Source organism: Candoia aspera, chromosome 2, assembly GCF_035149785.1.
Source record: "Candoia aspera isolate rCanAsp1 chromosome 2, rCanAsp1.hap2, whole genome shotgun sequence".
NCBI classification, from domain to species: Eukaryota; Metazoa; Chordata; class Lepidosauria; order Squamata; family Boidae; genus Candoia; species Candoia aspera.
The window spans coordinates 23819551-23846967 of NC_086154.1; the positions used below are offsets into that span (position 1 = coordinate 23819551).

Consider the following 27417-nt stretch of genomic DNA (forward strand, 5'->3'; position numbering starts at 1 on the left):
AGCAAGACCAAAGGTGTCTGCCATGGTATTTCTCTTCTAGTGACTCCAGTGGTAGATTAGCCTTAAGACTGCAGGCAGGGACCCATATGTGAGGGATACTGCAGATCAGATGCATGTGCAATCATTTTTCAGTTATGATTTTTAGGATCCTGAGCAAATGAGCAATGAGCAATCAGTCGTTAGGCAGTTTGCTGTTAAACCTGAGAAAGGGAAACATGCATCCAAATTTCTTGCCCAACCCTTTCATATCCAAATTTAAGAGGTGTCTCATTCTGAAAATATACTTAATAAGTAATATTCATAGTACTTTTGTGAACAAGCATTGCAGGGCTGATAATGTTGTCGTGAATGCATTTTGTTAAAAGAATGTAAGGCTATGATGCCATCTCAGTAATCCTGGTTACTTTATTTACGCCTGGTCCACTAGATCTGTATTAATTATACTTTTCCTTGCTGTTACATAAAATGAAAACTTCAAAAATAAAAATGTAGTGAGAGGAACTTGCTTTAAGCAGCTCTCTTCAAATTCCTCTTTAGTAGTTCCTGAGGCAAATAGAGATACAGGCACTGCAGAAACTGCACGACTGAAAGTCTAGGTTACCTCTTAGATATTTTGCAAACACGTTTACAGGTTTATATTGTCATTATGTCACGATAAGGGTATGCATGTTTGTGCTTGGCTGGGTTCAATTCAAGATCAAGTCTGACTGCAAAATTATTTTTTTATACAATTCTCCGGTGACTTTTGTCTCATCCCATATCCTACCAGCACATCATGTTTCTTTTTCTCCTTCTGTCTAGTCTGCAGTACTCCTCCGGTCAATATGAAAGTGAAACTTGTTAACAGAACAGCCTTGCTGGTGACCTGGAACCAACCAGAGATTATCTATCATCCACCCATTATGAACTATATGATTTCCTACAGCTGGACTAAAAACGAAGATGAAAAGGAGAAGACGTTCACGAAGGACAGTGACAAGGACTTGGTAAAGCTACAGCATCAGATGTTGCCATTAGTTTTAAGATAACCTCACTCTCTCTGCCCTCAGTTGAAATCCTGGATATGAAATGTTTAGGGGCTTAAGCTAATTTTCAAATTTGCACTGAATTCCATTAACAACATGGATGGCATTGAGATCTGAACACCGTTTCAGAAGCCACCTAAATCTCATTCTTCCTCTGAATGGTATAAAGCACAGAGCATGGAGTATAGGGGGAATGTTCAAGGAAGGTCTTCCTCTTGTATTGCAACAAGAACTTGCCTGTTAGGAATCCAGTTTATATTATAGGGTTTATATTTGCTTCCTACACTTTACTTTATCTTGAATGCCTATCTGAGAAGATTCCCTTAAAGGGAAGCTAATGGTTCTTATAAAATGGCAACACCCTAGTCCTGGTCATGTTCACATCCTTATATACAGGGTTTAGTCTTCAGAGTCATCTGTGGCTAGGACCTGAAGGAATGGCTTTACAGGAAGCATATTCTTAGCCTACAGAGCATACGTGACCATGTAATGGAGAAGCAGTTGAGATTTAACAAGAAACGTAAGTGCAGTTCGTGGAAGTCTGCATGTAGATTGGAATATCAATCCAGAGACAAGCAACAACTATAGAAGTCTTTAAAATTCCATACGTAGAGAAGGAAAGTAACACATTCTATTTTGTAAGGGCTCAGTTTATTGTTAATCAAAGCAAGTCTCTGGAGTAATGTAATCAGTAATTGTATATGCACATAAAAATGCAGCCATAGTGAGTTAAATTCCTAATGACAGTTATCTTTTCTCCTTTGCAAATACGCCCTCCTCGGGTGCCATTCAATCAATTATAGAATAATATGTGTCTTATTCTTCTTTAGATCAAGGCTCTTTTATACTTAATTTCCATTTATACTTTCAATCTGCCCCCCACTAGAAGTTGTTATCTAGGTCATATTAGGGAGCCTAGTGCTTCATGAAATTAGAAAACTATCTTCCAAAGGAGTCCAAGGTTAGGACTGGATTAGAATCTTAAACTTGTCATCCCTTCTCCCTCTTAAAAGAGATGCTTCTTTTTCCTTTTAATTAGTAATAAGAACAGAGAACATTAATCACAAGAAATATTTAGTCATAAATGCAGGAACATTCTCCAAGGAATATCAGTGGCCCATTATCAATTCATTGGGTTCCTTCAGGATTGATTGCTTAGCTATTATGAATGATACAGTAATTGGTATTCAGAAGCCAGGTTTTCCAGCCAGCTTCAATCTGTGGCCAACCCAAATGGATGTTTTTATTTTAACTGGGTATTTCAGCCATTATGCCGTGTATATTTCCTTTCCTGCATCTCCTGTATGTTCTTCCCTAAGGGTTACTCTCGCATTGTCATGGAAAGAAAATGGGAAGTATAGGATGAAGGCATTCTCATCCTCTGTGGCCAGTCAGGCCAAGGGAGTGGGAAGACCAGTCTCCCAAGCTGGACGGACAGATCAGTCTTATTTCTGATATAGCATGTATTCATTCTAGCATATGTCCATTTCTAAGTCTGTTTCATCTCATTTCTGCATTAATTTCATTTTCTTTTAACCCTCACAAACCACCATTCAAAGAACTATAAATCCAAAGGACAATTCTTTTGTGATCTATACATTAGATCACAAGTAGTCCTCGCTTTACTTACTTACTTACTAGTAGTCCTTGACTTACAGCCATTCATTTAGCGATGGTTTGAAGTTACGACAGTGCTGGAAAAAGTTATTTATGACCAGTCCCCACACTTACGACCGTTGCAGTATCCCTGTGGTCACATAATCAAAATTTGGGCACTTGGCAACCAGCATGTATTTACGACAGTTGCAGCGTCCTGGGGTCACGTGATTGCCATTAGTGACCTTCCCAGCCAGCTTGCAACAAGCAAAATCAGTGGGGACCCATGTGATTCACTTAACGACTAATGATTTGCTTAACAATCGCTGCAAAAAATGTCATGAAATCAGGAGCAGTCATGCGATGCCTCGCTTAACAACCACACTGCTTAACAACAAATTTTCTTGACCCTATTGTGGTCATAAGTCAAGGACTACTTGTAGAACTTTTTTCCCACAGAAACTAAATAATTGTTTCTTGTGGCCAGCATTTTTTTGCATGTGAATTTGAGGATCTTGTAAAAGGACTTCAATTCTTTTGCAAATAACAATTTATTGGAAGAATTTAATTTCACATTTCCTTTGTCCAGCTCTGCCTTCTGACAGTGTAAGGTCCAAGGAAAGCCTATAGGATCAGCCACGAGCTTTAGCAGGGAGGAAGGGAATGATGGTGTGTGCATCATGTCATCATTGTGACATCATTACACAAATGACACAGCTGAACATGTCTGTAACAGATGTCAGAACCCAAGTACATAACTACATCATTTGTGAGATGAAATCATGATGCCTGTGACAGTGTAGTGTCTTTGTGACTTGTTATGGATGCCTGAGGGACCAGCTAATATCATCTCTTGGCTGTTTCCAGCTGAAATAAACCATGACAACCCAGACAAGGATCACATATACTTGACATCAGTTTGAAATTCTGCAACTTTTTGAAGTTTTCTTGTACAGTACTAGCTTTTGAATCACAGAGGCAAACTATATTAGAAAGATATACTGATGCTTTGTATCAAATGTTAGATAGAGCCAGTGTGGTACAGTGGCTTTAGTGTTAGGCTAAAAGCAAGCAGCCCAGGCTCCAGTCCATCAACCATGGAAACCTACTGATGTCTCTGGTCCTGTTACTCTCAGCATGACCTACCTCACAGTGTTGTTGTTGTTGTTGTTGTTATGGGAATAAAATAGAAGGAGGGAGCACCATGGATGCCATCTTGAGCTCCTGAATGAAAAGTGAAATATAAATCTAATCAGCCTCCATGGCAAAGTGGTATAAATCCAGATCAATCCTCCATATAGCCATTTTTCAAATAGCAGTGTCAGTTGCATTTCTTCAAACATTTGTAAATCCACTTTGGCTCCTGTAGCACTCTACAAGGATCCAGACTTATGGCCTTCCAGATGCTGCTAAACTAGAACTCCATCCATCACTCACCATATATAACGCTGGCTAAGGCTGCTGAGAATTGTAGTTCAGCAACTTCTGTTGGGGAGAGAAATTGGATGCCACTAGACACATCTGCTACTGGTGTGCAGTATTCAGATCTAAAGCAGGCAAGTGTTTTGGATCTGGAGTTGGCATCTGCCCTGTGCCTGTCAGCTGCTCCTTAAAGGAGCCATATCTTTTCTTAGGCTTGCATGGTATCTACGAGGGCTCAGGAAAATGCTAACTTGAATTCAGCAGGCATTAAGGAAGGAGTGACAGGGAGGTGGCACCCTGTCACCATCTCTGTAATGCCTCTTGGTTTCAAATGCATATTTTCCTGAGCACGTGCAGCTGCTGTGCAAATCCAAGAGAAAGTACGCATCCTTCAGGGAAGTGCCTTTAAGCACATTGAGACTGCCCATGCCAGGTCCATGATACTTTTGCCAGCTTCAGATACTGCTAGCAGCTAAACACTGCACATCTCTAATATCTTCCAGTAATGACCTGGTTGGTATTCAAATTCCTGATGCAGGAATTTAGATGGGAACTGCCATTTGCCACTGCCTCTTCCTTCATCAGCAGATGCCCTTGTGATATTATGAAATCTGGCTATCTTGGCTTGAATCATTATTCAAATCATTTTATCTCCAATTTCATCCAGGGTTTATTGCTTATTTTACAGAAAGGGTAACATTTCTTCCTGCCCAAAGTGTTGCATTGCATTTTAAGTGTTGCATTGCATTTTATATCCTTTGGCGCTGTTCCTTTACTGCAGACTTCCTCTCTATTCAAATAAATTTGCCATTCCCATAAAATGTATTCTAAGTATTCTTTATGTTTTACAGACTGATCATTCAGCGTCCTGTTGGGAGGGATAAAACTGAATAACATCTATTTTTTTTAAACAGAAAGCCATCATTAGCCATGTCTCACCTGACATCCTTTATCTGTTCAGAGTTCAAGCAGTTTGCCGAAATGACATGCGCAGTGATTTTAGCCAGACAATGCTCTTTCAAGGTAACACCATCTGAATTTCCTGTACCTCTGTAACATTCTCTCAGCCAACAAAAGTTTATAGGAAAAAAATAAGTTTGCAAGCAGCTGTAGGATTTAGAACTGTGCTTACCTCCAACTGTGCTTACATCCACTTAAGGGAAGTAGAAACAAAGCTTAAAGGGGAAAACTTTGCTTATTTAATTCATAGTATGATGACCACCCAAGACGTTGAATTTCCTTCTAAGCTTGGGGTCCCATTGCTAGTGAAACAGAAGTGAGCGGTAATCATCATTGATGGCTGCCCATGTACACTGAGAGCTTGGAGACAAAGTGCATTTGCAGCCATCACTTCCCATGGTTCAGTGGCCTGGAGAAAGATGTATTTTTACATTAAACTAACTATATGCTTGAGGATCTTCTCAGTAGGGAGGAATTCCTTCCTACCCTTTACCTATGCTATATTTGCATCAGTATATCCTCTTGCTTAACCACAGCACTAGCATTAAGTTAAATACCTCTAGCTATATTAGCCTTTTTAAAGCTGTCATTGAGGACTCAAGATATAGTAGCTTCTCTGTGAATTCTAACAAGCATAGAGTCAGAGCCAGGAAGCAGCAAGCTTCTAATTTCCCAGTAGAGGTATATGTAACCACCTTGAAAAGGTGCTCCTGGAAGCAGGATTTTCTTAAATGTGTGAAGTTGAAAAGCAGCAATCAGAGAAGATTCCATGCATATATTGAAATACATGAAGATTTTTGGATCCTGGCCAGCAGTTCCCAAAAGAGCAAGGTTCAAGTTCCCCTAAGTAGAAAGCACTCTGGGTGACTTTGGGGGCAGTCATAATCTCTCAGGCCGACTCACCTTGCAAGGTTATCTAACAAATATAATGGAAAGGAAACTCATAGAGGAAAGGTGGGTGTAACAAATAAATACATTCTGTTTTTCTGATTTCTTCATACGTTACTGAGCAAAGCAGACTGCAGGATTGATGATCCAACTATTCCGTTACACAGGACATGAATTGCTTGACAGATTTTTGTCACATACCAAGTCTATCTAAGTAGTGTAATAGGTTTGAAATAAATGAGCCTGTCATGCTGAAAAATGGGGAAATGCTAGCTTGCAAGGAAAACAAAGGGTTCCTTTGGTACAGAATTAAATCAATTAATTCTTTTTCTTTTCTTTAACTTCCTGCCATGTTTAGAACACACTGCAAGGGATTCTTCGGCCCCATTTTTAATGGGACTGGTAGTAATTATGTATAGCATAACTAGTTTTATTGAGAAATACAGTATTTAAATCAGGAAGGGTAACTTGACTTCATGGTGTTTATGATACCACAGCCATGGGTAATGAGTCTGCTTGCACTGAAGATCTAAAGGAAAATATATATATATATATATATATGTATGTATGTATGTATGTATATGTGTGTGTGTGTGTGTGTGTGTGTGTGTGTATATATATATATATATATATATATATATATATATATATATATAGGCAAGATCGCTGCTCAATTTTAATTCCAGAAACAGTAGCTGGAAGGCCAATCTGGGTCTCCAGCAGGATGCTGTAGTTACCTAATACCTGTAATTTCTGTTGCCATCCAATAGCCAGCTTATTTATTTAATCTTGTTTAGTGAATTATGTTTTTAAAAAGCATGTTTCTACTCAGAAAGTAACTTTGTTTTTGTTTACAGTTGTATATGAAAACCTTTTCCTGTAATGAACCACTCATTATATTGGGAGCATCGAAGGGTTAGGGTCTCCTATCTTGTCATATAGCCCGCTTAGTTTAATAAATAGCATTGTACCAAATTCATTAAGATTGTTTTCATGGCACTTATCAAAAATTGTCTCACTGTGTGTTTGGTATACTTAATTGGCACTCCGATTCGAATAGTGAGGCACCCGTTTATTTTAGAGCTGATTTCCCCAGTCTGCAAGCCTCTAGATCTGTTGGGACTGCAGCTTCCAAAATTCCTAGCAGATCTAGAGGCTGGGAAAGTCTGCTCTGGAAATAACATGCTGGTAGAGAATGCTTTTGTCAGAAATATAGGAGGATAGAATTAATAGAAAGGTTTTTTGGTTGAGGATAAAAATCCAGTTGTGTGAATTTAAGAATTTTAGAAATATAAGTATGGAAAAAGCGAACTTCTGGGGGAAAAAACCCACAGATCAGTTAAGAATCATTTATTTGTACTACTGTTGTTCTTCAGTATGTGTAATTCTAGTATTTAACAGAGGCTCAATGGGATTTTTAAAGTATTTCTTTATCTTAGATTCTAAACTAATGTCTGGCAAATACTTTATGGTTTTATAATCACATCTTTTTCTTCTTCTCTCTTTCCCTTCCTCCCTCCAGATAACACAACTCGAATTTTTGAGGGGACCAGAATAGTAAAAACAGGAGTGGTAAGTGTGATGATTCACTAAAACAATTATACAACATTTATAACATCTTCTCCAGCAGGTGGCAGCATAGCGTAATAAATCTCTAATACAACGTGGCCTCCAGATTGGAATTCAGAGGTTCCAAATTTTAATTGGATGTTCTGAGCTATCTTTCAACACTGGTTGACTAGGATTATGTCAGCAAGATCACACATACTGGAATCATTGTATTATGAGTATTAATAAATTAATGTTTTATAAAATATTTTTTGTAAGCCAGAGATTGCATTGAAGAACTTTATAATACATCATTCATTATAATAGTTTATTCTGGTTTAAATGAGGCTATGTAATCCAAACTGACAATACTGATGTTATAAATGTATGCAGCTCATAGCCAAGTACATATTTCATGCTAGCATCACGAATGGATAACACTCTGTAAGGCAATGGTGTAGGACAGACTTCCCCTGTCTGGCACCATCCAAATCTAATGGAGATACAGGGTTTCCAGCCAGTCTAGGCACCATCTACAACAATAGAGTATTCTCAGTTTGGAGTTCCATTGCTGCAACATATAGAGAATAATTTATTTAAAAGTTATAGTAGAACAGATATATGGGTGAAATGCATTTGGAGATCTGTTACAGTTCATGTTAATGATATTGGCAATGACAAAGTTAATTAATTAACATTTTAACATTTTCCCTCCCCAATTCCTTTTAATTTTTAAAAATCCTGTCTACATGCCATTCTTTTAAAATGTCAAAGTATTTTAGTGATTTGCAGTATACTAAGTTAAAAAAAAATAGAGAACATGCTGCCACAATCTTAGTTTGGTAGTATAATTATACCAGTACCATTTCCTGTTTTGGAGCTGTATCAATTTCCTATGGACAATTTTAATTGGAAGCTATGAGCAGGATACACCAAAATATTTCAGTGTAGTAAATGAAGATTCAAGGCAACTTGAATGTTACTGAAGAAGGCTCTTAAGCTATTAATATTATAAACTGCAAACCTGTTAAGAAGCCATTTATTCAATTGCTGAATAGTAAAAATACCTGCTCAGGAAAAAGAGAAAAATATTACCAATCAATCAATTCATCCTATGCATACTTCATAAACATATTTTACAAAATGGAACACAAATGGAAACCACCCTACGATAAAGAAGATAATGCAACATTACATAATTTAAAAGTTGTTGAGATTTGGCAAAAGATACCCATACACAATCAACCTAAAATTGTTTTCCTAGGTCCCATTTATTTCTATAGGGAAGATGTAAGCATGTTTTCCATAACTGGCTGGATCATAGCTCCACTGTTGGGACAGAAGAAGAGTTAATGATAGACTACCTTAAATACCTTATTTTGACTTATTTTGACTGCAATTCTGGATTCATTTCCCTAGAGATCAGCCCCAGTGAATGTAATGGGTCTTCATTTTAAGTAAATATGCTTTGGATTGTGCTCTTAATCTTCTAGATTAAAGTAATTGTATCTGTAATTTGACAGCAGAAGAGCCTCTTTCAAACATAACAAGCTGTTTTATGTCTTCTGTGTTGTTTGTCTTGTAAATTTTGCATTGCTGCCAGCTAGCTTTAACTACAATTGTTTAAATATACTTGTCTTATTTAAACAGAATAATGGGCAGAATGGAGTGGTTGGAAAGAAAAAGAAAACAAAAGGAAAAAAGAGCCGAGGTAGCATGTCAGGTACCTCTACTGATGCTCTTTCTGCTGTGTTTTCTTCTCTTGTTCCCCCTGGTGATTTCTTCAAGCCGACAGCTTCTCCAGCACCTTCAGCCGACATGGCTCCCATCAGTTCTGGGTCTTCTACTTGGACTTCCTCAGGCCTCCCCTTTTCTTTTGTGTCCATGGCAACAGGGATGGGGCCTTCCTCTAGTGGGAGCCAGGCCACGGTGGCTTCAGTAGTCACCAGTACCTTACTGGCCGGCCTTGGATTTAGTAGCAGTGGCATTTCTTCTTTTCCTAGTACTGTGTGGCCAACTCGGCTCCCAACCTCTGCCTCTACTAATAAACAGTCGGTCAGGCCAGTGGTGGCTACCACTGAGGCATTGTCTTCTCCGGGGCCAGACAATGATTCTGCTCTCACAAAAGACAATGAAGGAGCAGAGGATGGAGAGAAAGACGAAAAAAGTGAAAGTGAGGATGGCGAAAGAGAGCATGAAGAAGAGAGAGAAAAGGATTCAGAAAAAAAAGAAAAAAATGATGTGACCAAAGCTGCTGAAATACAAGATAATAGTGAAGCTACAAACACCACTCTTGCTCCCAACAGAACTATGGAGGAGGGAGGGAATGAAACTATATCTGATCACGAGCAAAGCCAAAATATTATTCCAACAGGTAGGACTCCTGGAAGAGGAGAAGTTGTTACAGGAATAGACACTCAGTTCAAAACAGTCAGTTCCACCCAAGTGCCGACATTATTCATAAATGAACAATATACTGGTGAAATTCCAAGAAGGCCAGAAACAGCATCAACACCTTTACCAAAAGATAACAGATTTATTACCATTCATCCAGGTGAGTTGTTTTTGTGGAAGTGGGTTGAATTTTTTTTTTTATCACAACAAAAAACACCAGTGCTTTTCAACTGTTATCAGTTTGGGGGTTCATACTTTTATTACGCTTCTTAGAAAATGTAGACACCCGTTTCATACAGAAACAAGTTTCCATGCTGTATTCCTAACAATTCATTCGCTTCGACTGGTAATTCATTTTTATTTCATAGATTTATTGACCAAGATAAACAGTAATTCGGAAAAAAATAATAAAGATTACACATATTTATTTGCTGATCAGAAAGCTCTGAAGCTTGGTATGGTTCTTCAGTTACTCCTAATAAGTTATTTATAGTTTATGCAACTTTTCCTCATTTCAGGTATGCTCTTGTATTTATTGTGTTATTAATATAGGGTTATTCTTGTACCATACAAAAATTCTTTTCTCCAAGCAGTCTTCATTTTAGTAACTTACCTGAATTACTACTAAATACAAGTCTTAAGCTTTTAGAATAACAATGGATAATATATGGCCATTAATAAAACAGTAATAATAGTTCAAATTGAACAGTGGTGGACAGAAGAGTCCTAACAGTTGCTAGAAAAATAATAAAGGTTACACATGTTTATTTGCTGATCAGAAAGCTCTGAAGCTTGTTCTGTAGTTCAGAAACTACTAAGGAGAAAAGATCATCCTTTGAAAAGTAGAGTCCAAATTAAAAGGACAAGCAGGCCAGTGAATTGTGAGTGTGTAACAAAGGGGATGTTGAAGTATAGCTAGATTAGAATAAATGAAAAACATAATTAAAAGAGGGAAGACTTCCAAACAAACAGGAAGACTATTGGACCACAGAAGTGGAAGAGGCAGGCACGCTCATGGATGATAGGATAAAGGTGTTCTTTACATTCAGCTAAACAAGGAACTGTATAGGAGAGAGGCCTAATGCTTGAGCTTTCCTTCTTGGGTGATGAATCAGAAGAGATGTTGCTCATCAAAGTAGCCACAAAAGAGACTCTGAAGGATGCTCACAGACTTAAAGAAGTACAAGTCAAGGAGACCAGATAGCATTCAGAAAGAACTGGCGTATGAAAACAGCATATGGACTCTGGCATCCAGGCTCCTCCTCCTGAGTCTTACTCATAGACATGCACATGCTTTTAACTCCAGATAAGATCATGTAGTCTGATCAATCTGACTGGAATGCTTGGCTGATTATTAAAAGCCAAAGGTGAACATGGTTTAGATAAATACATGATTCCATGAAAGAGTTTGCATAGTTTTGATTCTGTAGAGCAGGGTGAAGAGAACCTATTGAATTCCTAGTAAAAATTAACTAAAGCCATACCGGAGGATCTATGGATGAAATGGCATCAACCCAGAATATCTGAAAGAAGTATATGTGCATCCAGAGTACAACCCATTCTTTGTCACTCTGTATGGAAGTTGTAATGAATGTAAGCAAAATTTGCATCACTGCTACTAAACCTGCAGAGGGCAGAGTAGGTTGTCTTGTAATGAACTAGTACAAATATTGCTGTTATTTCTCCCCTTTTCCTGTTAGACTTTCTGCTTATAGCTGGAAAAGTGTAAGCTATCTGATGACATTTTAGATCAGGGTTCTCCAGAGTGGTCAATACTGACCCCCAAGTGTCAATGGAACTATCCAAGGGATCAGTGTTGTTAATATTACTCTATTATTTGAAGTAGTATTCATTAAATTGTTTTGATATAATAAATGTTTGCGGGTTGATAAACAATCTGAAACTTCATGAGGGGGTTAATGAGCTGAAGAGATAGAGGACCCCTGTTTTAGAGTGTGCTTTTCATAAGTTCTGAGTACTGTCCAGTGCTAAATAATAATTACATCTAAAGCACAGTATAGCCACAGCCCCCAAAGACAAGCATAATTATCATCCTGAGTTTAAGAAGATCTCCTCCAAAAAGAAAGAAGATGTGGGCTTTGGGGTGGGGGAAGCACACACAAAAATCCTACGCAGTGTCCAGCTTACCACAGGTCCTTGGTAAAAACCTCATCTTTCTATTGAGTTAATATAGTAAGTTTTAAACAATGCCTGACACACAGACCTTACAGTCTTGTCCTTACGAAAAACTGTCACTATCTTATCACCCTTATTTTTTTGGAAGGCTGATAAATCTTTAAATCTCAGGATCCACTGGGGGAAAAGTTGTCGTTCCCACCACCACCATTTATCTAGCAAGCGACGGATTTCAGTCTATCAATCAGGCAGCAATGAACTTTTGGGCTGAATGGCCGGGGTCTGGTCTACTCGGATTGCAGTATAGTATTTAAAACACTGCAGTACGGTATTTAAAATAAGCTGGAGTTTGTGCAAAAAACTTTGGAGATAACCTCATTAGGATAATTAAGCATCTGTGCATGGAGGAGGTCCCCCTCTTTCTCCATATGTGGCAAGAATTATTAAGTTATCATTTCTTGTCATTCTTGAATATTTTTGCAGTGCAGCTTGCAGAAGCCTGCAGCCACTCTGGCAGTTTGCATGTAGGTAAACAAAAGAATCAGACCAGATTTTGCTGGCAGACTGTGTACACATAATATGACACTGGGGGGGGGGGGGGGGGTTGGCAGTCTAAGCAGGAAAAACATACTAAAGTGTACAGAGAAAGGAGAGCCATACCTGTGACTGAATGGACAAGAGCTTGCATTTCAGTGAGTATTCAGTGTTTACAGGCTTGTAAAACTCGGACACGTCTAGGATTATATTGAATGGCTTCTGCTGTGCTGGAAGCCCCCTCTCGATCTATTTCTATTTCACTGTTTATTAATTAGGACACAGAACTGCATCTATTGAAGAGGGATCTCTGGGAAAATGGATCTACTAGGCTGTATTTTGGATCTTAGTAATCTCTCATGTCAGGCCTTCTGTCTCTCTTTATTCCCGTAGAATTAAGCTTACGTACTACCCTTACGTTTCTGCGGTAACCAGGTATGACTGAGGGAGGTTTTTATTCAAGGAAATGTTTTTCATAATGGTTGTTTTCTTCACTGAACAAGTGCTCTGCTAAATGCTATTAAGTATGTAGAATAGATTCGTGTTTGACCCTGTGAGGGTGAGGTTAGTATCATTACCTAACATCTTTGATATCAGTTCATAATGCTGGGGCATCCATAACGGTCTTACATAGTTCTCTTCGCTGGGATCCACAGTGGGTGAAAACTATTGGATGAGGTTTTCTTAGAACCCTAATTGCCATGGAATAGTTGCTGATTTCACTTTGTTGACAAATAGTGGTCAAAGTGTTGGTGATCACGCTAGGTAGAATTCTCTGAGGCAGAAACCATCTGCGTGTGAGTGTGTGTGCGTCTACACATACATACGTACATATATTCATTCTCTTCCATTCTCTTCCTGGGATAAATTCCAAGCCAACAAAAGGCAAACTGAATTAATGTAGCAGTGACATATGCCATCAAAAAGTGTTTGCATTCCTTAGCAAAACGGGAGTTTCCTCACCTTTAAAAAAATGGGCAAAGTTACAAAAAACGTACAGGATATTTATTTATTGCCTCTGAATTGCCTTTATCTAAAATTTAAAACTAAAAAGGCTAGCCTTTTATTAATGGTTGGTTGCTGGAATGCAGAGAACTAGAAATATGTGTTCCTTTCTGTTTATTTCACACATTCTTTTCAATATCCTACAACAGGCTGCTTTTTTTATAGGTGTGTCAGTGATGGATCCATGTTGGGAGCTCAGGGGTACCTTCAGCAACTTTTCTGGGAAATGTTTTATATACTTTGTATTATTATTATTATTATTATTATATTCAATTTCTATAGTTGCCCATCTCAGACAAGTGACTCTGGGTGGCGATCTCTATGTTCATGCTAAAATACTATCAGAAAAGCAATTGTCACCCATGCCCACCAATGTAAATGTCTTGTTAAGTTTCTCTCTCTCTTTCTTTCAAGATATGTGTTTGTGGTATGTGTGTGTATAGACAGAGATAGAGAGATATACCCAGAAAGGGTTAGTCCTGTGTCTCTCATTACAATGGCTGTGTGGCATGCTTGGGGGTGCTCCGTCTGAGATGCCAGCAAATACAGTTTTTGATGGCTGGGGGTGTTCCCACTGTCCTCAAAGATGAAGCTCTCACAGCTGAGTCCCACAGGCCAGAGGCTTCACATCCAGGTGTAAAGGGAAGCTCCCTTCCATGCACACGTGCTCCACCATGTTTGCAAAAGAACGTCACGCATAAATTTGAACTTGAAAGTAGCCATGTTTCTGCTTTTAATGCTGATGCTGAAAATTAGTGACATGCTTTCTGGATGTTTTGAAGCAGAAGACACATGAAATGGCAGTATAAGGTCCCAGATTGGTTTACTATCATTTTAAAGAACAATGAAAACATCCATAACAGCCTCTAAAAACAGGGAAGCAGTTGGGTTTCTCTCATCTAAAGAAACCATCTCTTTATTTGACAGTATTAAACAACTTCTACCCAGTCTTCCGTTGTTGTCGTCCTCCTCCTCCTCCTCTTCCTCTAGGAAAGATTGTGGAAAATGTGGCTGAACTACCTGGGATGAAGGAGATTGTTTTGTTCCTTTTTATTCAGCATTGAATAGAGAAAATGCAGCTCTTCTGGTCCTATTAGAGCTCTCAGTGGCATTTGATACTATTGACTCTAGTACCCCCTGAATTGTCTGTGAAATATGGGAGTTGGGCCACTGCAGTGGTTCCACTCCTTGTTGACTGGGTGGTACCAGTTTATAAGCCTGGGGTATGAGTGATCAAACTCTTGACCACTACTGTATATGGTGCCATAGGGTTTGGCTCTCCCCCCCATATTTTAACATCTGTAGGAAACCACTGGGGCACTTCATGCATGGGTTTCAAGTGAGGTGCCATTAATATATTGATAATAATTATATATCTCCAGGCCAGGCCAGGCAGCAGATGCAACAGTGGTCCTTACTTGAAGTCTGGAGGCAGTAAGGGACCAGATGGGACAAAGCTAGTTGAAACTGAATCCCAGCATGATGGAGTTGCTATTGTCAAGAAATCCTCTGGGATCCCTTATACAGACTCTTGGTAGAGTCTCACTCCCCCTGAAAGAGCAGATCTGTGATTTGGGGATCTCATGGATTTACTAGATTGGCAGGTGGAATCTGAAGCCAGGAGAGCTTTTGCCTACCTTTGGCTGGTCTACCAGTTGTAGTCTGTTATAGTTAGATGGGGAGGCCCTAGTGACAGTTACTCATGCTATTACAGGATTGGACTACTGCATTGTAGTCTACTCAGGGCTTCCTTTGAGTATGACCCAGAAGCTATGGTTGGCACCAAATGCAGTAGACGCAGTACTGGTGGGAGAGGACTGCTGCAACATGACAGCCATACTATGGCTGTTACATTGGTTACTAGTGATTTTCTGAGGAAACTTCAAGATGCTTATATTAACTGTAAAGCCATATATGGTTTTAGGCCCAGGTTACCTACAGGATCATCTCCAAATGGCATCTGCTCTTGGTCATTGGACTCAGAAGGGATGTTGTGATCCCCTCTCCTGAGAATGTGAAAAAGAGCCATGCCCAGACTTTCAGGACTAGCCTCATCTCTCTAGAACAGTGTTTCTTAAAGTGCGGTCCCTGTCCCTCAGAGTTCAAAATGTCCACCACAGTTTTGGTTTTTCTGAATGCAACGAAAAACTGGCTTTTTCAGCCAGCATTTGGGGATTGTTTGTTTGTTTGTTTGTTTTTTCATGAAGCCATTTTAATTGTTTTATACTATGTTTAATTAAGGGTTTTTCATTTATTGTTTTAAGATATTTACTGATGTAAATATCTTAAAACAATAAATTCCACCTGGAGTTTATGGAAGAGATCAGAATATGGATATTTTGTATAAATAAATAAATAGCTTTTAGCTACAAACTAACTGTGAGATGGGCGGCTATATAAATTTGACAAATAAATAAATAATGATATTAATTGTCTTCATTGCCACCTAAAGTTATTCCAGGGATTTAGGTGGCATGCAAATAAATAAATAATTGTCTTAAAAATGAGAGTCCACTAAACTGAGGATGGTGTTTTGTTTCCATCATACAGAATACTCTAAGACAATTTTTTTAAATATATAGACTTTAATCATTCTTAATCATTTAAACTCAGCTATTTAGCAGAAGGTGGAAAAATATTGAGTGGGTCATGAATTTCCAACGCTGTTCTCCTACACATGCATATTTGAAACATACATTTCATTCTACTGAGAGAGACTTCCAAATGAATGTATTTATGATCACAGTGGCTGGCACACAAGACATTTAAGAAACTTCACATTTCAAGCTTGAATAGCAATATAGAGTACAGAGCCAGTTTGGTCTAGTGGTTAAGGCTCTGGGCTGGAAACCAGGAGACTGGGAGTTCTAGTTCTGCCTTAGGCATGAAAGCCGGCTGGGTGACCTTGGGCCAGTCATTCTCTCTCAGCCCAACTCACCTCACAGGGTTGCTGTTGTGGGGAAAATAGGAGGAGGAAGGAGTGTTAGGTATGTTCCCCACCTAGAGTTATTTATAAAATAAAGGTTGGATTTAAAAAATCTTTAAAAAAATTGCTACATTTTATAATTCAAAACCCTTAAAATTATATTTCTTTTTTTTAAAAAACTACTCATAACTTTTCATAGCCTTAATCAGTCAGTCATTTTATTTCACTCACTGACCAGCAAAACAAAACAAAAGGGTCACAACTGATTAAACAAGCTATAAAATCATATAACAGTACAAATAAAATTGTTAGTTAAAATTTAAGAATCGGGGTACAAAAATCAACATAGTAAAGTATGATACAGTTTATGATACAGATACATAGCCTTAATCAAAACAGCTCTTTTTAATGATTGAATTATTTCTGTGGCTTAGGAGTATAAACCTACTCCAGTCTGGTGTCCTGTAGGTGTTTTAAAATCAATTCCCCTTGATCTCAGATATTGTAGCCAATGATAAAAGAACATACTCAAAAACATTTGGAGTGTATTGTAGCATCCATTTCTGGTCTACTCTTGCTGTAAATGATAATTGGTGTCTTCATATTTTTAAGCTGCTGAGACGTTTAAGAAAGCTTTCAGTAATTAAGTAATTAAGATTTCAAGTCGCATTGCTTTGAACCAGATACTGACTTTAGTCTGTGCAAATAAACAGAGCATATTACAAACATCATTCTGTGCTAGGGATGACTAATGGGATTATCAAGTGAACAAACTATGGGTTATCTTGAATTACAGGATCAAAGGTAAAGATCATATTAATGAAATTTGGAACAGTGGTTTCTCTACCATTATCCAAACCATGCCTCCACTCCCATAAAACATTAGCTAATCCTAGTAGGTTCCATTTAATCCACAGAGCTTTTTAAAACATCACATCCTGCGTTACTAGGTATTGTCTGCTAATGGTTAATTCACTTGTCCCTTCCAAATTCTAGTCATCCTCTAAATCAAATCCTATTCTCTTTCTGCATTTTTGTATTGCTTTATTGCTTTTTTTTTTTTTAACCTAGGGCATGTTTAGTGTCAAGTGTGTCAATTCTCTTTGAAACTATATTGCTGACAGTGTAATCAGTGCAAAAACCAGGTTTCTGGGCTGGTGTCATAAAGCGCAGGAAACTATTTAACAGCACAACTGTTTTAATCTGAACTATTAATGCAAATCATCCTCTTTTCCAAAGTCATGGCTTATATGACTATGTTCAATATTTACTTTGTTTTTAACCTTACCAGAGTAATTGTTTATTTTTTCAAGGACCCTCTAAGCCCCTAATGGGAAATATTCAAAGTTAACATTGCACTTAACTTCTGGATGATGGTGATGATGACGATGATTCTCCTATCCTGTTCTCCTTTTGTCCTGCCTACAATTTATAAACTCCTAGCACTGTCTTTCTTCCCTCCTAATCTGTGACCTTTGGATAGCAAGCTCTGATAGGTATACTTCCTTCCATGGGCCAGTAGACACTAAAACCATAGTCTTCTATCTTGTGTTCAAATGGGCCACTTTAATTTAGCAAAGTTACTCTCTAGTTATTGTACTTAAGGTTGTAGCTGTGAAGACTCTGCTGTGTATTTACAGCAGGAATGTCTGATCTCATTCTTTCTCCACCTAAACCTGTCTTGGAAAGCCAGAATAACATTCTCCCTACTCAAGATCTTCTGACTTCAGAAGGCATTTGAAATTTTTAATTGAATATTTTATCCACTTTACTTTAGTATTTGCTTATTCTGCCTAGGTTTTATTTTCCTTTTAATTAATTTTAATGTTGTATAAGTTTTAATCATTGTCAGCTCTGAGTAGTGATTATATCATTTTTATTATTATAAAATTTCCACCAGATGAACAATGTTGTATAATAAACTGTTTTCTGCTCTGTCTGTATTTCCTTCTTTTCATAAATAGACAACTATATTTCTCTGCTAAGATTTGCTGCTGTTTGAGAACAAAATCAGAAAACACAAGTAGCAAAAGGATAGGATCGCACAACAGAATTAACTAGAGTTTCTGAAAAACCTTATACATAAAGCAATGTAAATTTAAAAGAGTGAGATGGGCATCTTGGTTCAAGGTAATGTCCAACAGAGCCCATGGCTTGTGATTTTACGTTCTATGGATTCAAATGGGTACAAAGAGGCATGTTCACTATATGTGTTGCATTGTATTAGTTACTTCTAACATGAAATGTGCTCTTGTGCCTTATTGATTCCCCAGGTAAAATGAAACTTGATTTTGGGGTTCTGCATTTCAGGCTACAACATTAGTCTTCAAGTTTACTACACTGCCACACTAAAGAAGAAATTTAGAGGATTGCAAAACTGATTGCTGTGAATATTGCTGTCCTTCTGATTATTCCTCACACTTTCCTCTCTTACTGTTTCTTTATTATGTCCTCCTTTTGAACCATCTACAGTAGTGGAGTGAAAAGAGGGTTTGTCCTGGAACTGAGGTTGGTCAGTTTAAATGCCAGGTCGCTTATCAACTTGCTGGCAAATGTGGTCAGGAGGCTGCATTTTTGCATCAGTTGCCCAAGCTGAAATAATTATGCCCTGTCTCTTAATACATTTATGACCTCCCCATATTCCCAGTGTCATCAATTTCATAAGATAAAAATTGTAAACCACTGAATGCCATATTAACGTTTGATACAATACATATTTATCAAGATTATTTTAAAGTAGAATATAAACTGGTTTTATATATGCATAGATCAGTATACTGAAAGCGATACCTAATTGGCTGAGAACGCTAAGATATTAAGCAGCACACTTTTGGCTGCATAACCAATTTATTCAATGCGGTTGGAGAAGGGAGCCCACTGATAAACATTATAGACTTTTCTCCAAGTCCCTGCAGTTTTCTTGGCAAGATTTTCAGATGTGACTTGCCCTTGCCTTCTTTCTAAGGCTGAGAGAGAGGGACTGGCCCAAGGTCCCCCAGCTGGCTTCGTGCCTAAGGTGGGACTAGAACTCTGTCTCCTGGTTTCTATCTGGTGCCTTAACCACTACACCAAACTGGCTGTCATAGACAAAATGCTGGTCCATAAAAGTTTCCGTACTCATTAACAAAGGGCCCGCTCAGGAATCCAGTTTGTTGGAAATAGATCAGCTCAGCTATCATGGAATAATATCTGTATGTTTACATAACAGAAGTGTAATAGATTGAAAAACCATAGAAATAATTTCTGAAATATTGCAGAAATATAAAAAACAAATGATAGACAATATCACTAAAAATAGAATATGAAATCAGCAAGAATGGAAACATCCATAAAAAGATTAACGCAAAATATGAAAAAAGCTGCAAACTGTATTTTTAAGATCTGAAGGAACTTCATTATTGGGTTAAATTGATCATTATCCTGGTAGTTCAACCTATTGAAATATTGGTCACTGTTTGCTGTAACCAGTGATGAATTTAATCTGTGTAGACCTGGCCTTTTCACAATATTTTTAAAGGAGATTTTGAAAACATTTTGGCTTAAGGAAGACATGAAGGTATATTTGTTCATTTGGTTTTTTAAGCACAAAAATATGACTTTACGTAGTACTTCTGCTAACAAGTCTAAGACATCCCCTCAAAAACCATTTGCACTGAAGGACAGTTTTACATTTTTATCCATGCCAAGAACTGTAGGAATTAAAGCTATGACTCATATGCAGCAATGCCCTTCTATCAGTGAAATGTCCCCACTGGTGAATCAAATCCTTCCCACCTGAAGCCCCTTTGGAGCAGGCCTTCAAAAACCCCAGACCAGGGACAATTTTCCCATTGTGGAGGAGTTTTAAGAATCAAACAGGTGCTTCAACCTCATGATATCTCTGTCTCTTATTCAGTGAGGTTTTCCTTTAAACTTCGTGCTCACCATATTTTACAGAGCATTCATCTTTATTTTGGAATCTGCCTGTTGTTCTGTAGGACAAAGTAGATTTTTTAAAAGTCATATATCCTCTTTTGCCTGAGATGGTTTAAGGATGTATCCTCACCCAGAAGGAAATGTAAAAGCCATAAATCTGTGGGAACACTTTAATGAGTGGATCCCAACGTTGCTGGGCTGCCCTGCAGAGCCAACCCAGCTTTACTTCTGTGCTAGGGTAGAATGACAATAGGTTAGTGTTGTTTACCTGTATAAGTTACTTACCACAATTTGTTTTCTGTAATGACCTGTTTTGTTGTTGCTGTTTGCTTTATTGTGCAGCAGACAAGAATATTTCCAGCATGACCACCAGACCCACTCGTGGCAAAATGGAATGGATCATTCCTCTCATTGTGGTCTCAGCCTTGACATTTGTGTGCCTCATCCTTCTTATTGCTGTGCTAGTTTACTGGAGGTGAGCCTTTCTAAACAATCTGAACTATATGATGGTCAATGTTTTTGTGACTTTATTCTCTATTCTCTTTCCACTGCACTTTTGTCATGAGAGAAAAACCTTTGATAATCAGCTCTTAATTTCCAGCTCAACGATTTTATGTCATGAACATGATGTATGAGATGGGCATGTCCTTCGTATGTAGAGGACTCCAATATCAAGTAATTGAAGAAATTCTGAGGAAGTCCTCCATTCCCTGAGATCACCTGACCGGTGATTCCAAATCTTGGCTTCCTGGATCTGTTAGGCCTCAGCTTCCATCATTCCTGGATAATAGTTGGGGATTACAGGAGCGGGGTTCAACAGCATGTGAGAACATACAGATGGAGAAAAATCCATTTTTAATGCTGCATCTAATTGAGATTAAATGAGCAGGCCCAAGGTATCTTGCTCTGTAATAGCACTTCTGATGGGATCACTATGAACTATGTTTGCTTTCATTTCATAAAATGACAATATCTACAGCCACAAACTGAGGTGGTTTACTCCAGAAGAAATCCCAGGGGAGGTAGCTTTTTAGTTACTCATAACTGACCCACGTACATATCACTGAACAACGCAAGGAGTATTGAATGTATTATTACATTGGTAGTCATTGGTAAAAAATCGAGCATGGGCATTTAAAAATATAGAGAGTAGAATCTAATGCACCACCCTCACCCCCTTAGTGAGACCGTTTCCATGAGCAGAAACAGCAGGGCAGGCCTCCATGGCCTTAAATACAAATGCATCATCTGCAGGCTTGATGCAGCCCTCCATGCGTTTTATGCAGCCCTCTGCCTCCTCCTCAGCTACCATGGATTTTTACTTAGTAGGGTAAAACTAAATGTAATGATTTTAAGACTGGAGAAGGTATTTAGGAAAGAACTCAATTTAATGAAAAACAATGTAGCTGAATGTTTAGGAAAATGTTGATTAGGATTAGGGTTTCTGCTTGCTTTCTGCTTTGATTGCATCATTTCCCACTTTGCTCTTCACGCATACCTGACACAGTCCATAAGTTCATTATATGAATCCAAACACCCTAAAAAATGTTTGCATCCATATGCTGAGTCCCAGTCAGAAATGCAAGAACAAGCCTCTGTGGGCCTTATTTTGTATCTTCTCCTCTCCTCTGGTGCAGCCATTTTATTTAACTGCAGTTTGCCACAATAGCCAAACGTCCAACCAATGTTATGTATTTTGGCTAATACCTATTGACATTACTCTTAGTCTAAAAATAGAAGCAAAAGCTTCTGATCTCTCCAGAAGAGAAAGGAAGAAGAGTGTATGAGCTCAAAGCTTGCAGAACTTCCTTCTTGTAACTCCCACCCATGCTTTAATATCATGCCTGAACAGTCACTGATATTTGGTACATGCACATAAGCACAGAGGATAGATGGCAATCATCCCCAGGCCCCTTGAGGTAAACGCTAAGGGTACAGGAATCCATTCTAACAAAGATCGGTGGTGCTTGACATTGACATTCATATTTTTTTATTACATCAGGCTGTGCTTTACATAATGTGCCTGATTTTTCTTTGGTTTCCTTTTCATCTTTGGGAAAAATCAGTAGTAAGTATCTACTTTAAATGACAGGGTTGTTATGGTTCTGTGGTTTTATTGTTGAAAGTGGTTTATATTTGATTCCAAAGGGTCTGTTGAGACATGAAGAGACAGGATCTGTGTAGTCCTTTTGCCACCATAACTGCTAGTAACTCTACCATGTGTGACAGGAACCTGTGGAAGATTGTGCATGAAAGTACTTTTGCACACCCTCTTTTTCAATATAATCAGCCTCCCAACAAGCTTGCAAGCAAGTGCTGGGGAGACAATTGTGCTGAGCACCAGGGTTGTAAAGTGAGACATTCTCCTCCCCATCATAACTGTAAACAAGAACAGTTCTTGGGGTGGATATAACCAGGAGATAAATGTATATGTGCATGCAGATGTGCATTATTATTCTTTTCATCATTGTTATCATTTTCATCATCTGTCCAATAGCCAGTGATCTGGGTGGATTCTAAATTCACTTAAGCCACTCAATTTTTTAAAGAGAAATAAAAGCTGTATAATCTGCAAATTCACAAAGCATGTGAATAAATAAATGCTCATACAGCCTCCAATCCAGGCCCCAGTAGAATCTGTAGTTCTTAGGTATTAAAATGTGTCCCCAAGTATCTCAAGTATTATTGATGATTCCCAACTTACCTGAAAACTTTCTGTAGCCAACAGTAAAATACTGTTGAAGACCAGTAAAGTGAAAAATAGCAATTAACTTTAAGGATCTATCTAGTTTTCATAAAAATTACAAAGGGAAGCCAGGTGGCCTGAAATGCCTCTCCCATAACTGGGCCTGCCTGCCTGCCTTCTTTTTGTGCTTTATGCTATCTTCAGTCTAAGTAATGTTTATGAGCTGTAAGCAGAATTGTTGCAACCCATTAATTCCTAATGCTTAGTGTGAAATAACCCAGCAGAGCAAATCAGATGTTAAGGGGAAACCATGCATCAAGTCATCATCTTAGAGGAGTTGGGGACCTTTTACCCAGACATGTCATTGTTTGTCGTAGCTTCCAGATGTGGTAAAATAAAGCACTACCTCAAAATGTTACCTGATGTGAAGAGTGACCTTCTCCAGACCTTGGTGAACAAAACTGAAAGACCCAATCTTTCCTCAGAGTATTTGATAAGCCTTGTGCATTCTTGGAGAAACACCAGCATTTGATTATTATTGATGGGAAAGAGAAGGAGCTAGAATTCTCAGATCTGCCTTTTGCTTTGAAGCCTTAGCCGTGAAGCAAAGGGAATAGACAGAGGCAAGCTTCTTCCCCTCCCCACCCCTGTCCCCTTTGCTGCCTGAATTAGTTACTGGGTGGTACCGACCTGGCTTCCTCACAGCTCCTTGAGCTATAAGGTGGGCTAACATGATATGTGTTAGAGACCCTGAGAATATAGTTGCCTACCTTTTTTATTTTAAATAAATTTCTAAGAGTTTTATCCACTTGGATGTGATCTTACACTTTCTTGCAGAACTTTGTTGCTGTTTTACCCTTGTTCATCATGCACACAATAATAACAGTTGCTTCAAGTTGTACAAATTTACACCTGTACATACATATTTACTCCTTTGTAGAACAAAGAAACATTTTTCCTTTTTAATAATCTGAGCTGGCTGCTTCTGAATTGTGACTACTGGAAGGTTCCAGCTGAACTTAATCTAGCTCATTTGCACAGTGATTAATATTAAAGGGAATTTCTTCTTTCCTTTTTTTAATTGAGTATGCTGCAGCTCCAACCCCGTTCACATTGTTGTGCCAACTGCGATCTATTTTCCTCTTGGAATGCATGGTCATTTCAGGGACAAGAGATCTGAATCTCTTATTTCATTTCAGTTCTTCATGCTTATTAACCAGTTAGAAAAATTGCAGTTATGGACTCTGGAACAGTAGAGGTCTTGACCTTTGTGTGACATCCTTTCAGGTATTTGAACAGTATTATCATATCACTCATCAGTCTTCTCTTCTCAAGGCTAAACTTGCCCAATGCTTCCATTTCACTTTATAGAATTTTGTTGCTATTCTAATGATCCCTACACTGGTTTTCTCTGAATCTGTTCCAATTTGTCTGAATGTAGTACCCCAAATTGGATACAATATTGGAGATGCAGCATGATCAATGCACCACAAAATTGCTTCTAAGGTTTGTAAACTATACATCTCTTGATGCAGCCTATCACAATAACTGGTTTTTCGATCAGTGACTTTGAGGGCGGGAACTGGCTAAGTGGGTGACTGACAGGATCATGATTGCAGCATTCCTACTTTACAGTGCACAGCTCTTTATATGTGGTCCTTATTTGAGGATTTTTGTTTCCAATCCCTCATTGTGCAGGGCAAACCAACTTTAAGGCCAGCAGTCCATAATCATCTAGATATCTCAAACCGTGCTCCCAGAAACCAAATGTTTCCCATTAATAGCATTTGCATACTATCACGTCACATTTTGATCATTGTATTCTGGACAGGTGTAACTGGTAAGATGTCTTTTGATTGTCACTTGAAACAAGATACAAAGATCTTATGTCTTAGATCGATATTTCTATTTAACTTCAAATTAAAATATCAGTGAAAAGGTTTTTTTACTGGATTCGCACATTTTGTGAAGCTGATGGATGAGGTAATCTGATAGCATGGAGTTAGGTATCAACAATATGCAAAACATTGTGTATCTTGACCCCAAGCCAACCTAGTGATTCTTTCAAGGTTGTGTTGCAGTGCCTGAAGGTTGTTGTGGCTTTGATAGAGAGGACTAGGCTTAGGCTTATGTCTAAGTGGCCATGGGTTTATAGAGCATCTCCTTCCAGAGAGTTTCCAACTTTAGTTCTGAATGGACTTACACTTCCTCAGAGAGAACTGGTATGCAGCTTGGGGATCCTCTTGGAGTCACAGAGCTTGCTCAAAGAACAGGTGGCTGTTATAGCCAGGAGCACTTTTGTACAGATTTGTCTTATAGATCAATTGTGCCATTCTCACATGCTTTAATCCCCTTGCATTTGGATTATTGCAGTGTACAATAGGGCTGCCCTTGGAGACTCTTCAAAAGTTACAGCTATTCCAGAATGTAACAACACAAGTAGTTATGGGCACGCCTCATTAGAGACCATTCACAAGCAATACTGGTTACCTTTTGGCTTCTTAGTGCAATTCAGGGTGCTGGTGCTCGTCTATAGGGCCCTTCATGACAAAGGACCTAGATATTTGCAGGATTGATTTTCTCCCAATTATTTCTGCCCATTCTAGAACAAATAGGGTTGACTTGCTCCAGGTCCCATCAATAAAATAATGTCACCTTATGGGACCCAGGGCTTCTGTCACCACATTTCCCCTTTGGATCAGCATCCCCTCACCCCCATCCATATTGGCCCAGATAATGTGGTCCTTTAGGAAGCCCTTAGAGACCTTCCTTGCCTCACAGGGACGATGTGTGAACCTGAAAGAATGTTGTGCACTTTGTCTTCCTTGTAATCTTTGTTTTACTGTTGTGATTTTTTAGTTTCTTTTTTTATTATTTTAACATTTTAACTCCCTTGTAAGCCACCCAAAGTCACCTGGTGAATAGATGGCCTTAGAAATTGAATTAAGAAATAAATTATCTAATAAATAAATATATGTGCTAAACATTGTGCTTCATAATAAACTGTGGGTAACAAACCACAATAGCTAGGTTCACACAACATACTAAGCCTAATTCAAATAAATGACATTATGGTTTAGGATGGTATCTTTGTTACATGTGCAAGACTGTCATTACAAACTTATTTTTAGAGACAAAGTCAATGTTGTTTCTTTGTTTTACTTAGTTTTAAGCAGCATTCTTTTTAAAGAGAGTTTGACTTGGCATGGGGGAGGGGTTCAGAAGCCTAAGAATAGGAAGCAGTTAACATTTTAGTTTTCAGACAACAGTAGCTCTTAAATGGAAGATAAATTACAGGCACTCCTGACTTCCAGATAGGAAGGAAATTAGTTCACATTTCCAGCTGCAAGGGTTTTCAATTTGCACCGCTGGCTGGTTGCTACAAATCATCTTTTAATTATTGTAGCCCATCCAGCCTGAGATCTGAAACTGTACCATTGCATTGTATATTGCCCATTGGTATGTTTAGATTCACGGGGGAGTGTCCTTAGGTTCAGTGTAGCCCAGTGTTTCTCAACCTTGGCAACTTGAAGACGTGTGGACTTCAGCTCCCAGAATTCCCCAGCCAGCATGGGGAAGTCCACACGTCTTCAAGTTGCCAAGGTTGAGAAACAGTGGTGTAGCCATTACCTTAAGGTTCTTACCAGGCAACCCAGCAGGAGTTATTAGATGGCACAGTGGCTTTCGAGAGATGTAATGCTTCCCTCTGTGGTGTTATAACCACACTTCACAAAACACAAGGGAGGCTGTTTTAGAGGACTCAAGCAACTCAGCCTATGTGGTAACATCTTGCAGCTGGTTTGTTTTCAACCTCCTTTTGGCATGTACTACCAGTTTACTTTGTGTTCAGTGTTACTCAGGAAATTAATGATTTTTCACCTGTAGCATACTGCACACGGCTGTTTTCAGACTTAAAGGAACATTCTCTCACAAAAGCCTTTTAGATGTATCATAATAATTAAAGCAGTTTTTGTCAGTGAAGAGATTCAAGAGTGGGAATGTCACACATACTATTTTTTTTTTATGATTGGAACTGTCTAATTGTCTTTGGCCATAAATTCAACTACCTTTCCTGGTTTTGGGTGTTTTGTTTGGATGGTAGTTTTGCAGCTTAGAAAATCTGGGATCAGTGGCCTCCAATTTACCACCAGCAGAAGAAACCCCAAAGAATCCTAAAGGAAAGCTTTAGGTTGCTATAGTAACTGGTTCAAGTAGGCCTGACATGATACTTCACATTTTTTACGTAGAGCAACTCGGTGTCATTTAGAGTTGATTCCTTCCCCCCACCCAAATCACTAAAAGTTTGCTTCAAAAGATAATAGTGCACCAAGGATAGAGTACTAACTTTAAGCCATTTTATACAATATCAAATCACACGCAAT

General features: G+C 38.5%; 1 protein-coding gene across 7 annotated transcripts in view; it reads left to right on the forward strand.

The window, feature by feature from the left end:
* Positions 1–27417, forward strand: part of PTPRG (protein tyrosine phosphatase receptor type G) — a 655485-nt gene that overhangs the window by 550105 nt on the left and 77963 nt on the right. For 4 of the 7 annotated variants that reach the window (XM_063291518.1, XM_063291519.1, XM_063291521.1 and 1 more), the window contains exons 9-13: positions 802–986; positions 4958–5066; positions 7414–7463; positions 9228–9993; positions 20692–20824. In XM_063291518.1, the coding sequence (XP_063147588.1) occupies positions 802–986; positions 4958–5066; positions 7414–7463; positions 9228–9993; positions 20692–20824 (1243 nt within the window). Of the gene's footprint in view, positions 1–801; positions 987–4957; positions 5067–7413; positions 7464–9089; positions 9994–20691; positions 20825–27417 lie in introns of all 7 variants that reach the window. The other 3 variants (XM_063291515.1, XM_063291517.1, XM_063291516.1) reach the window with 2 other exon arrangements.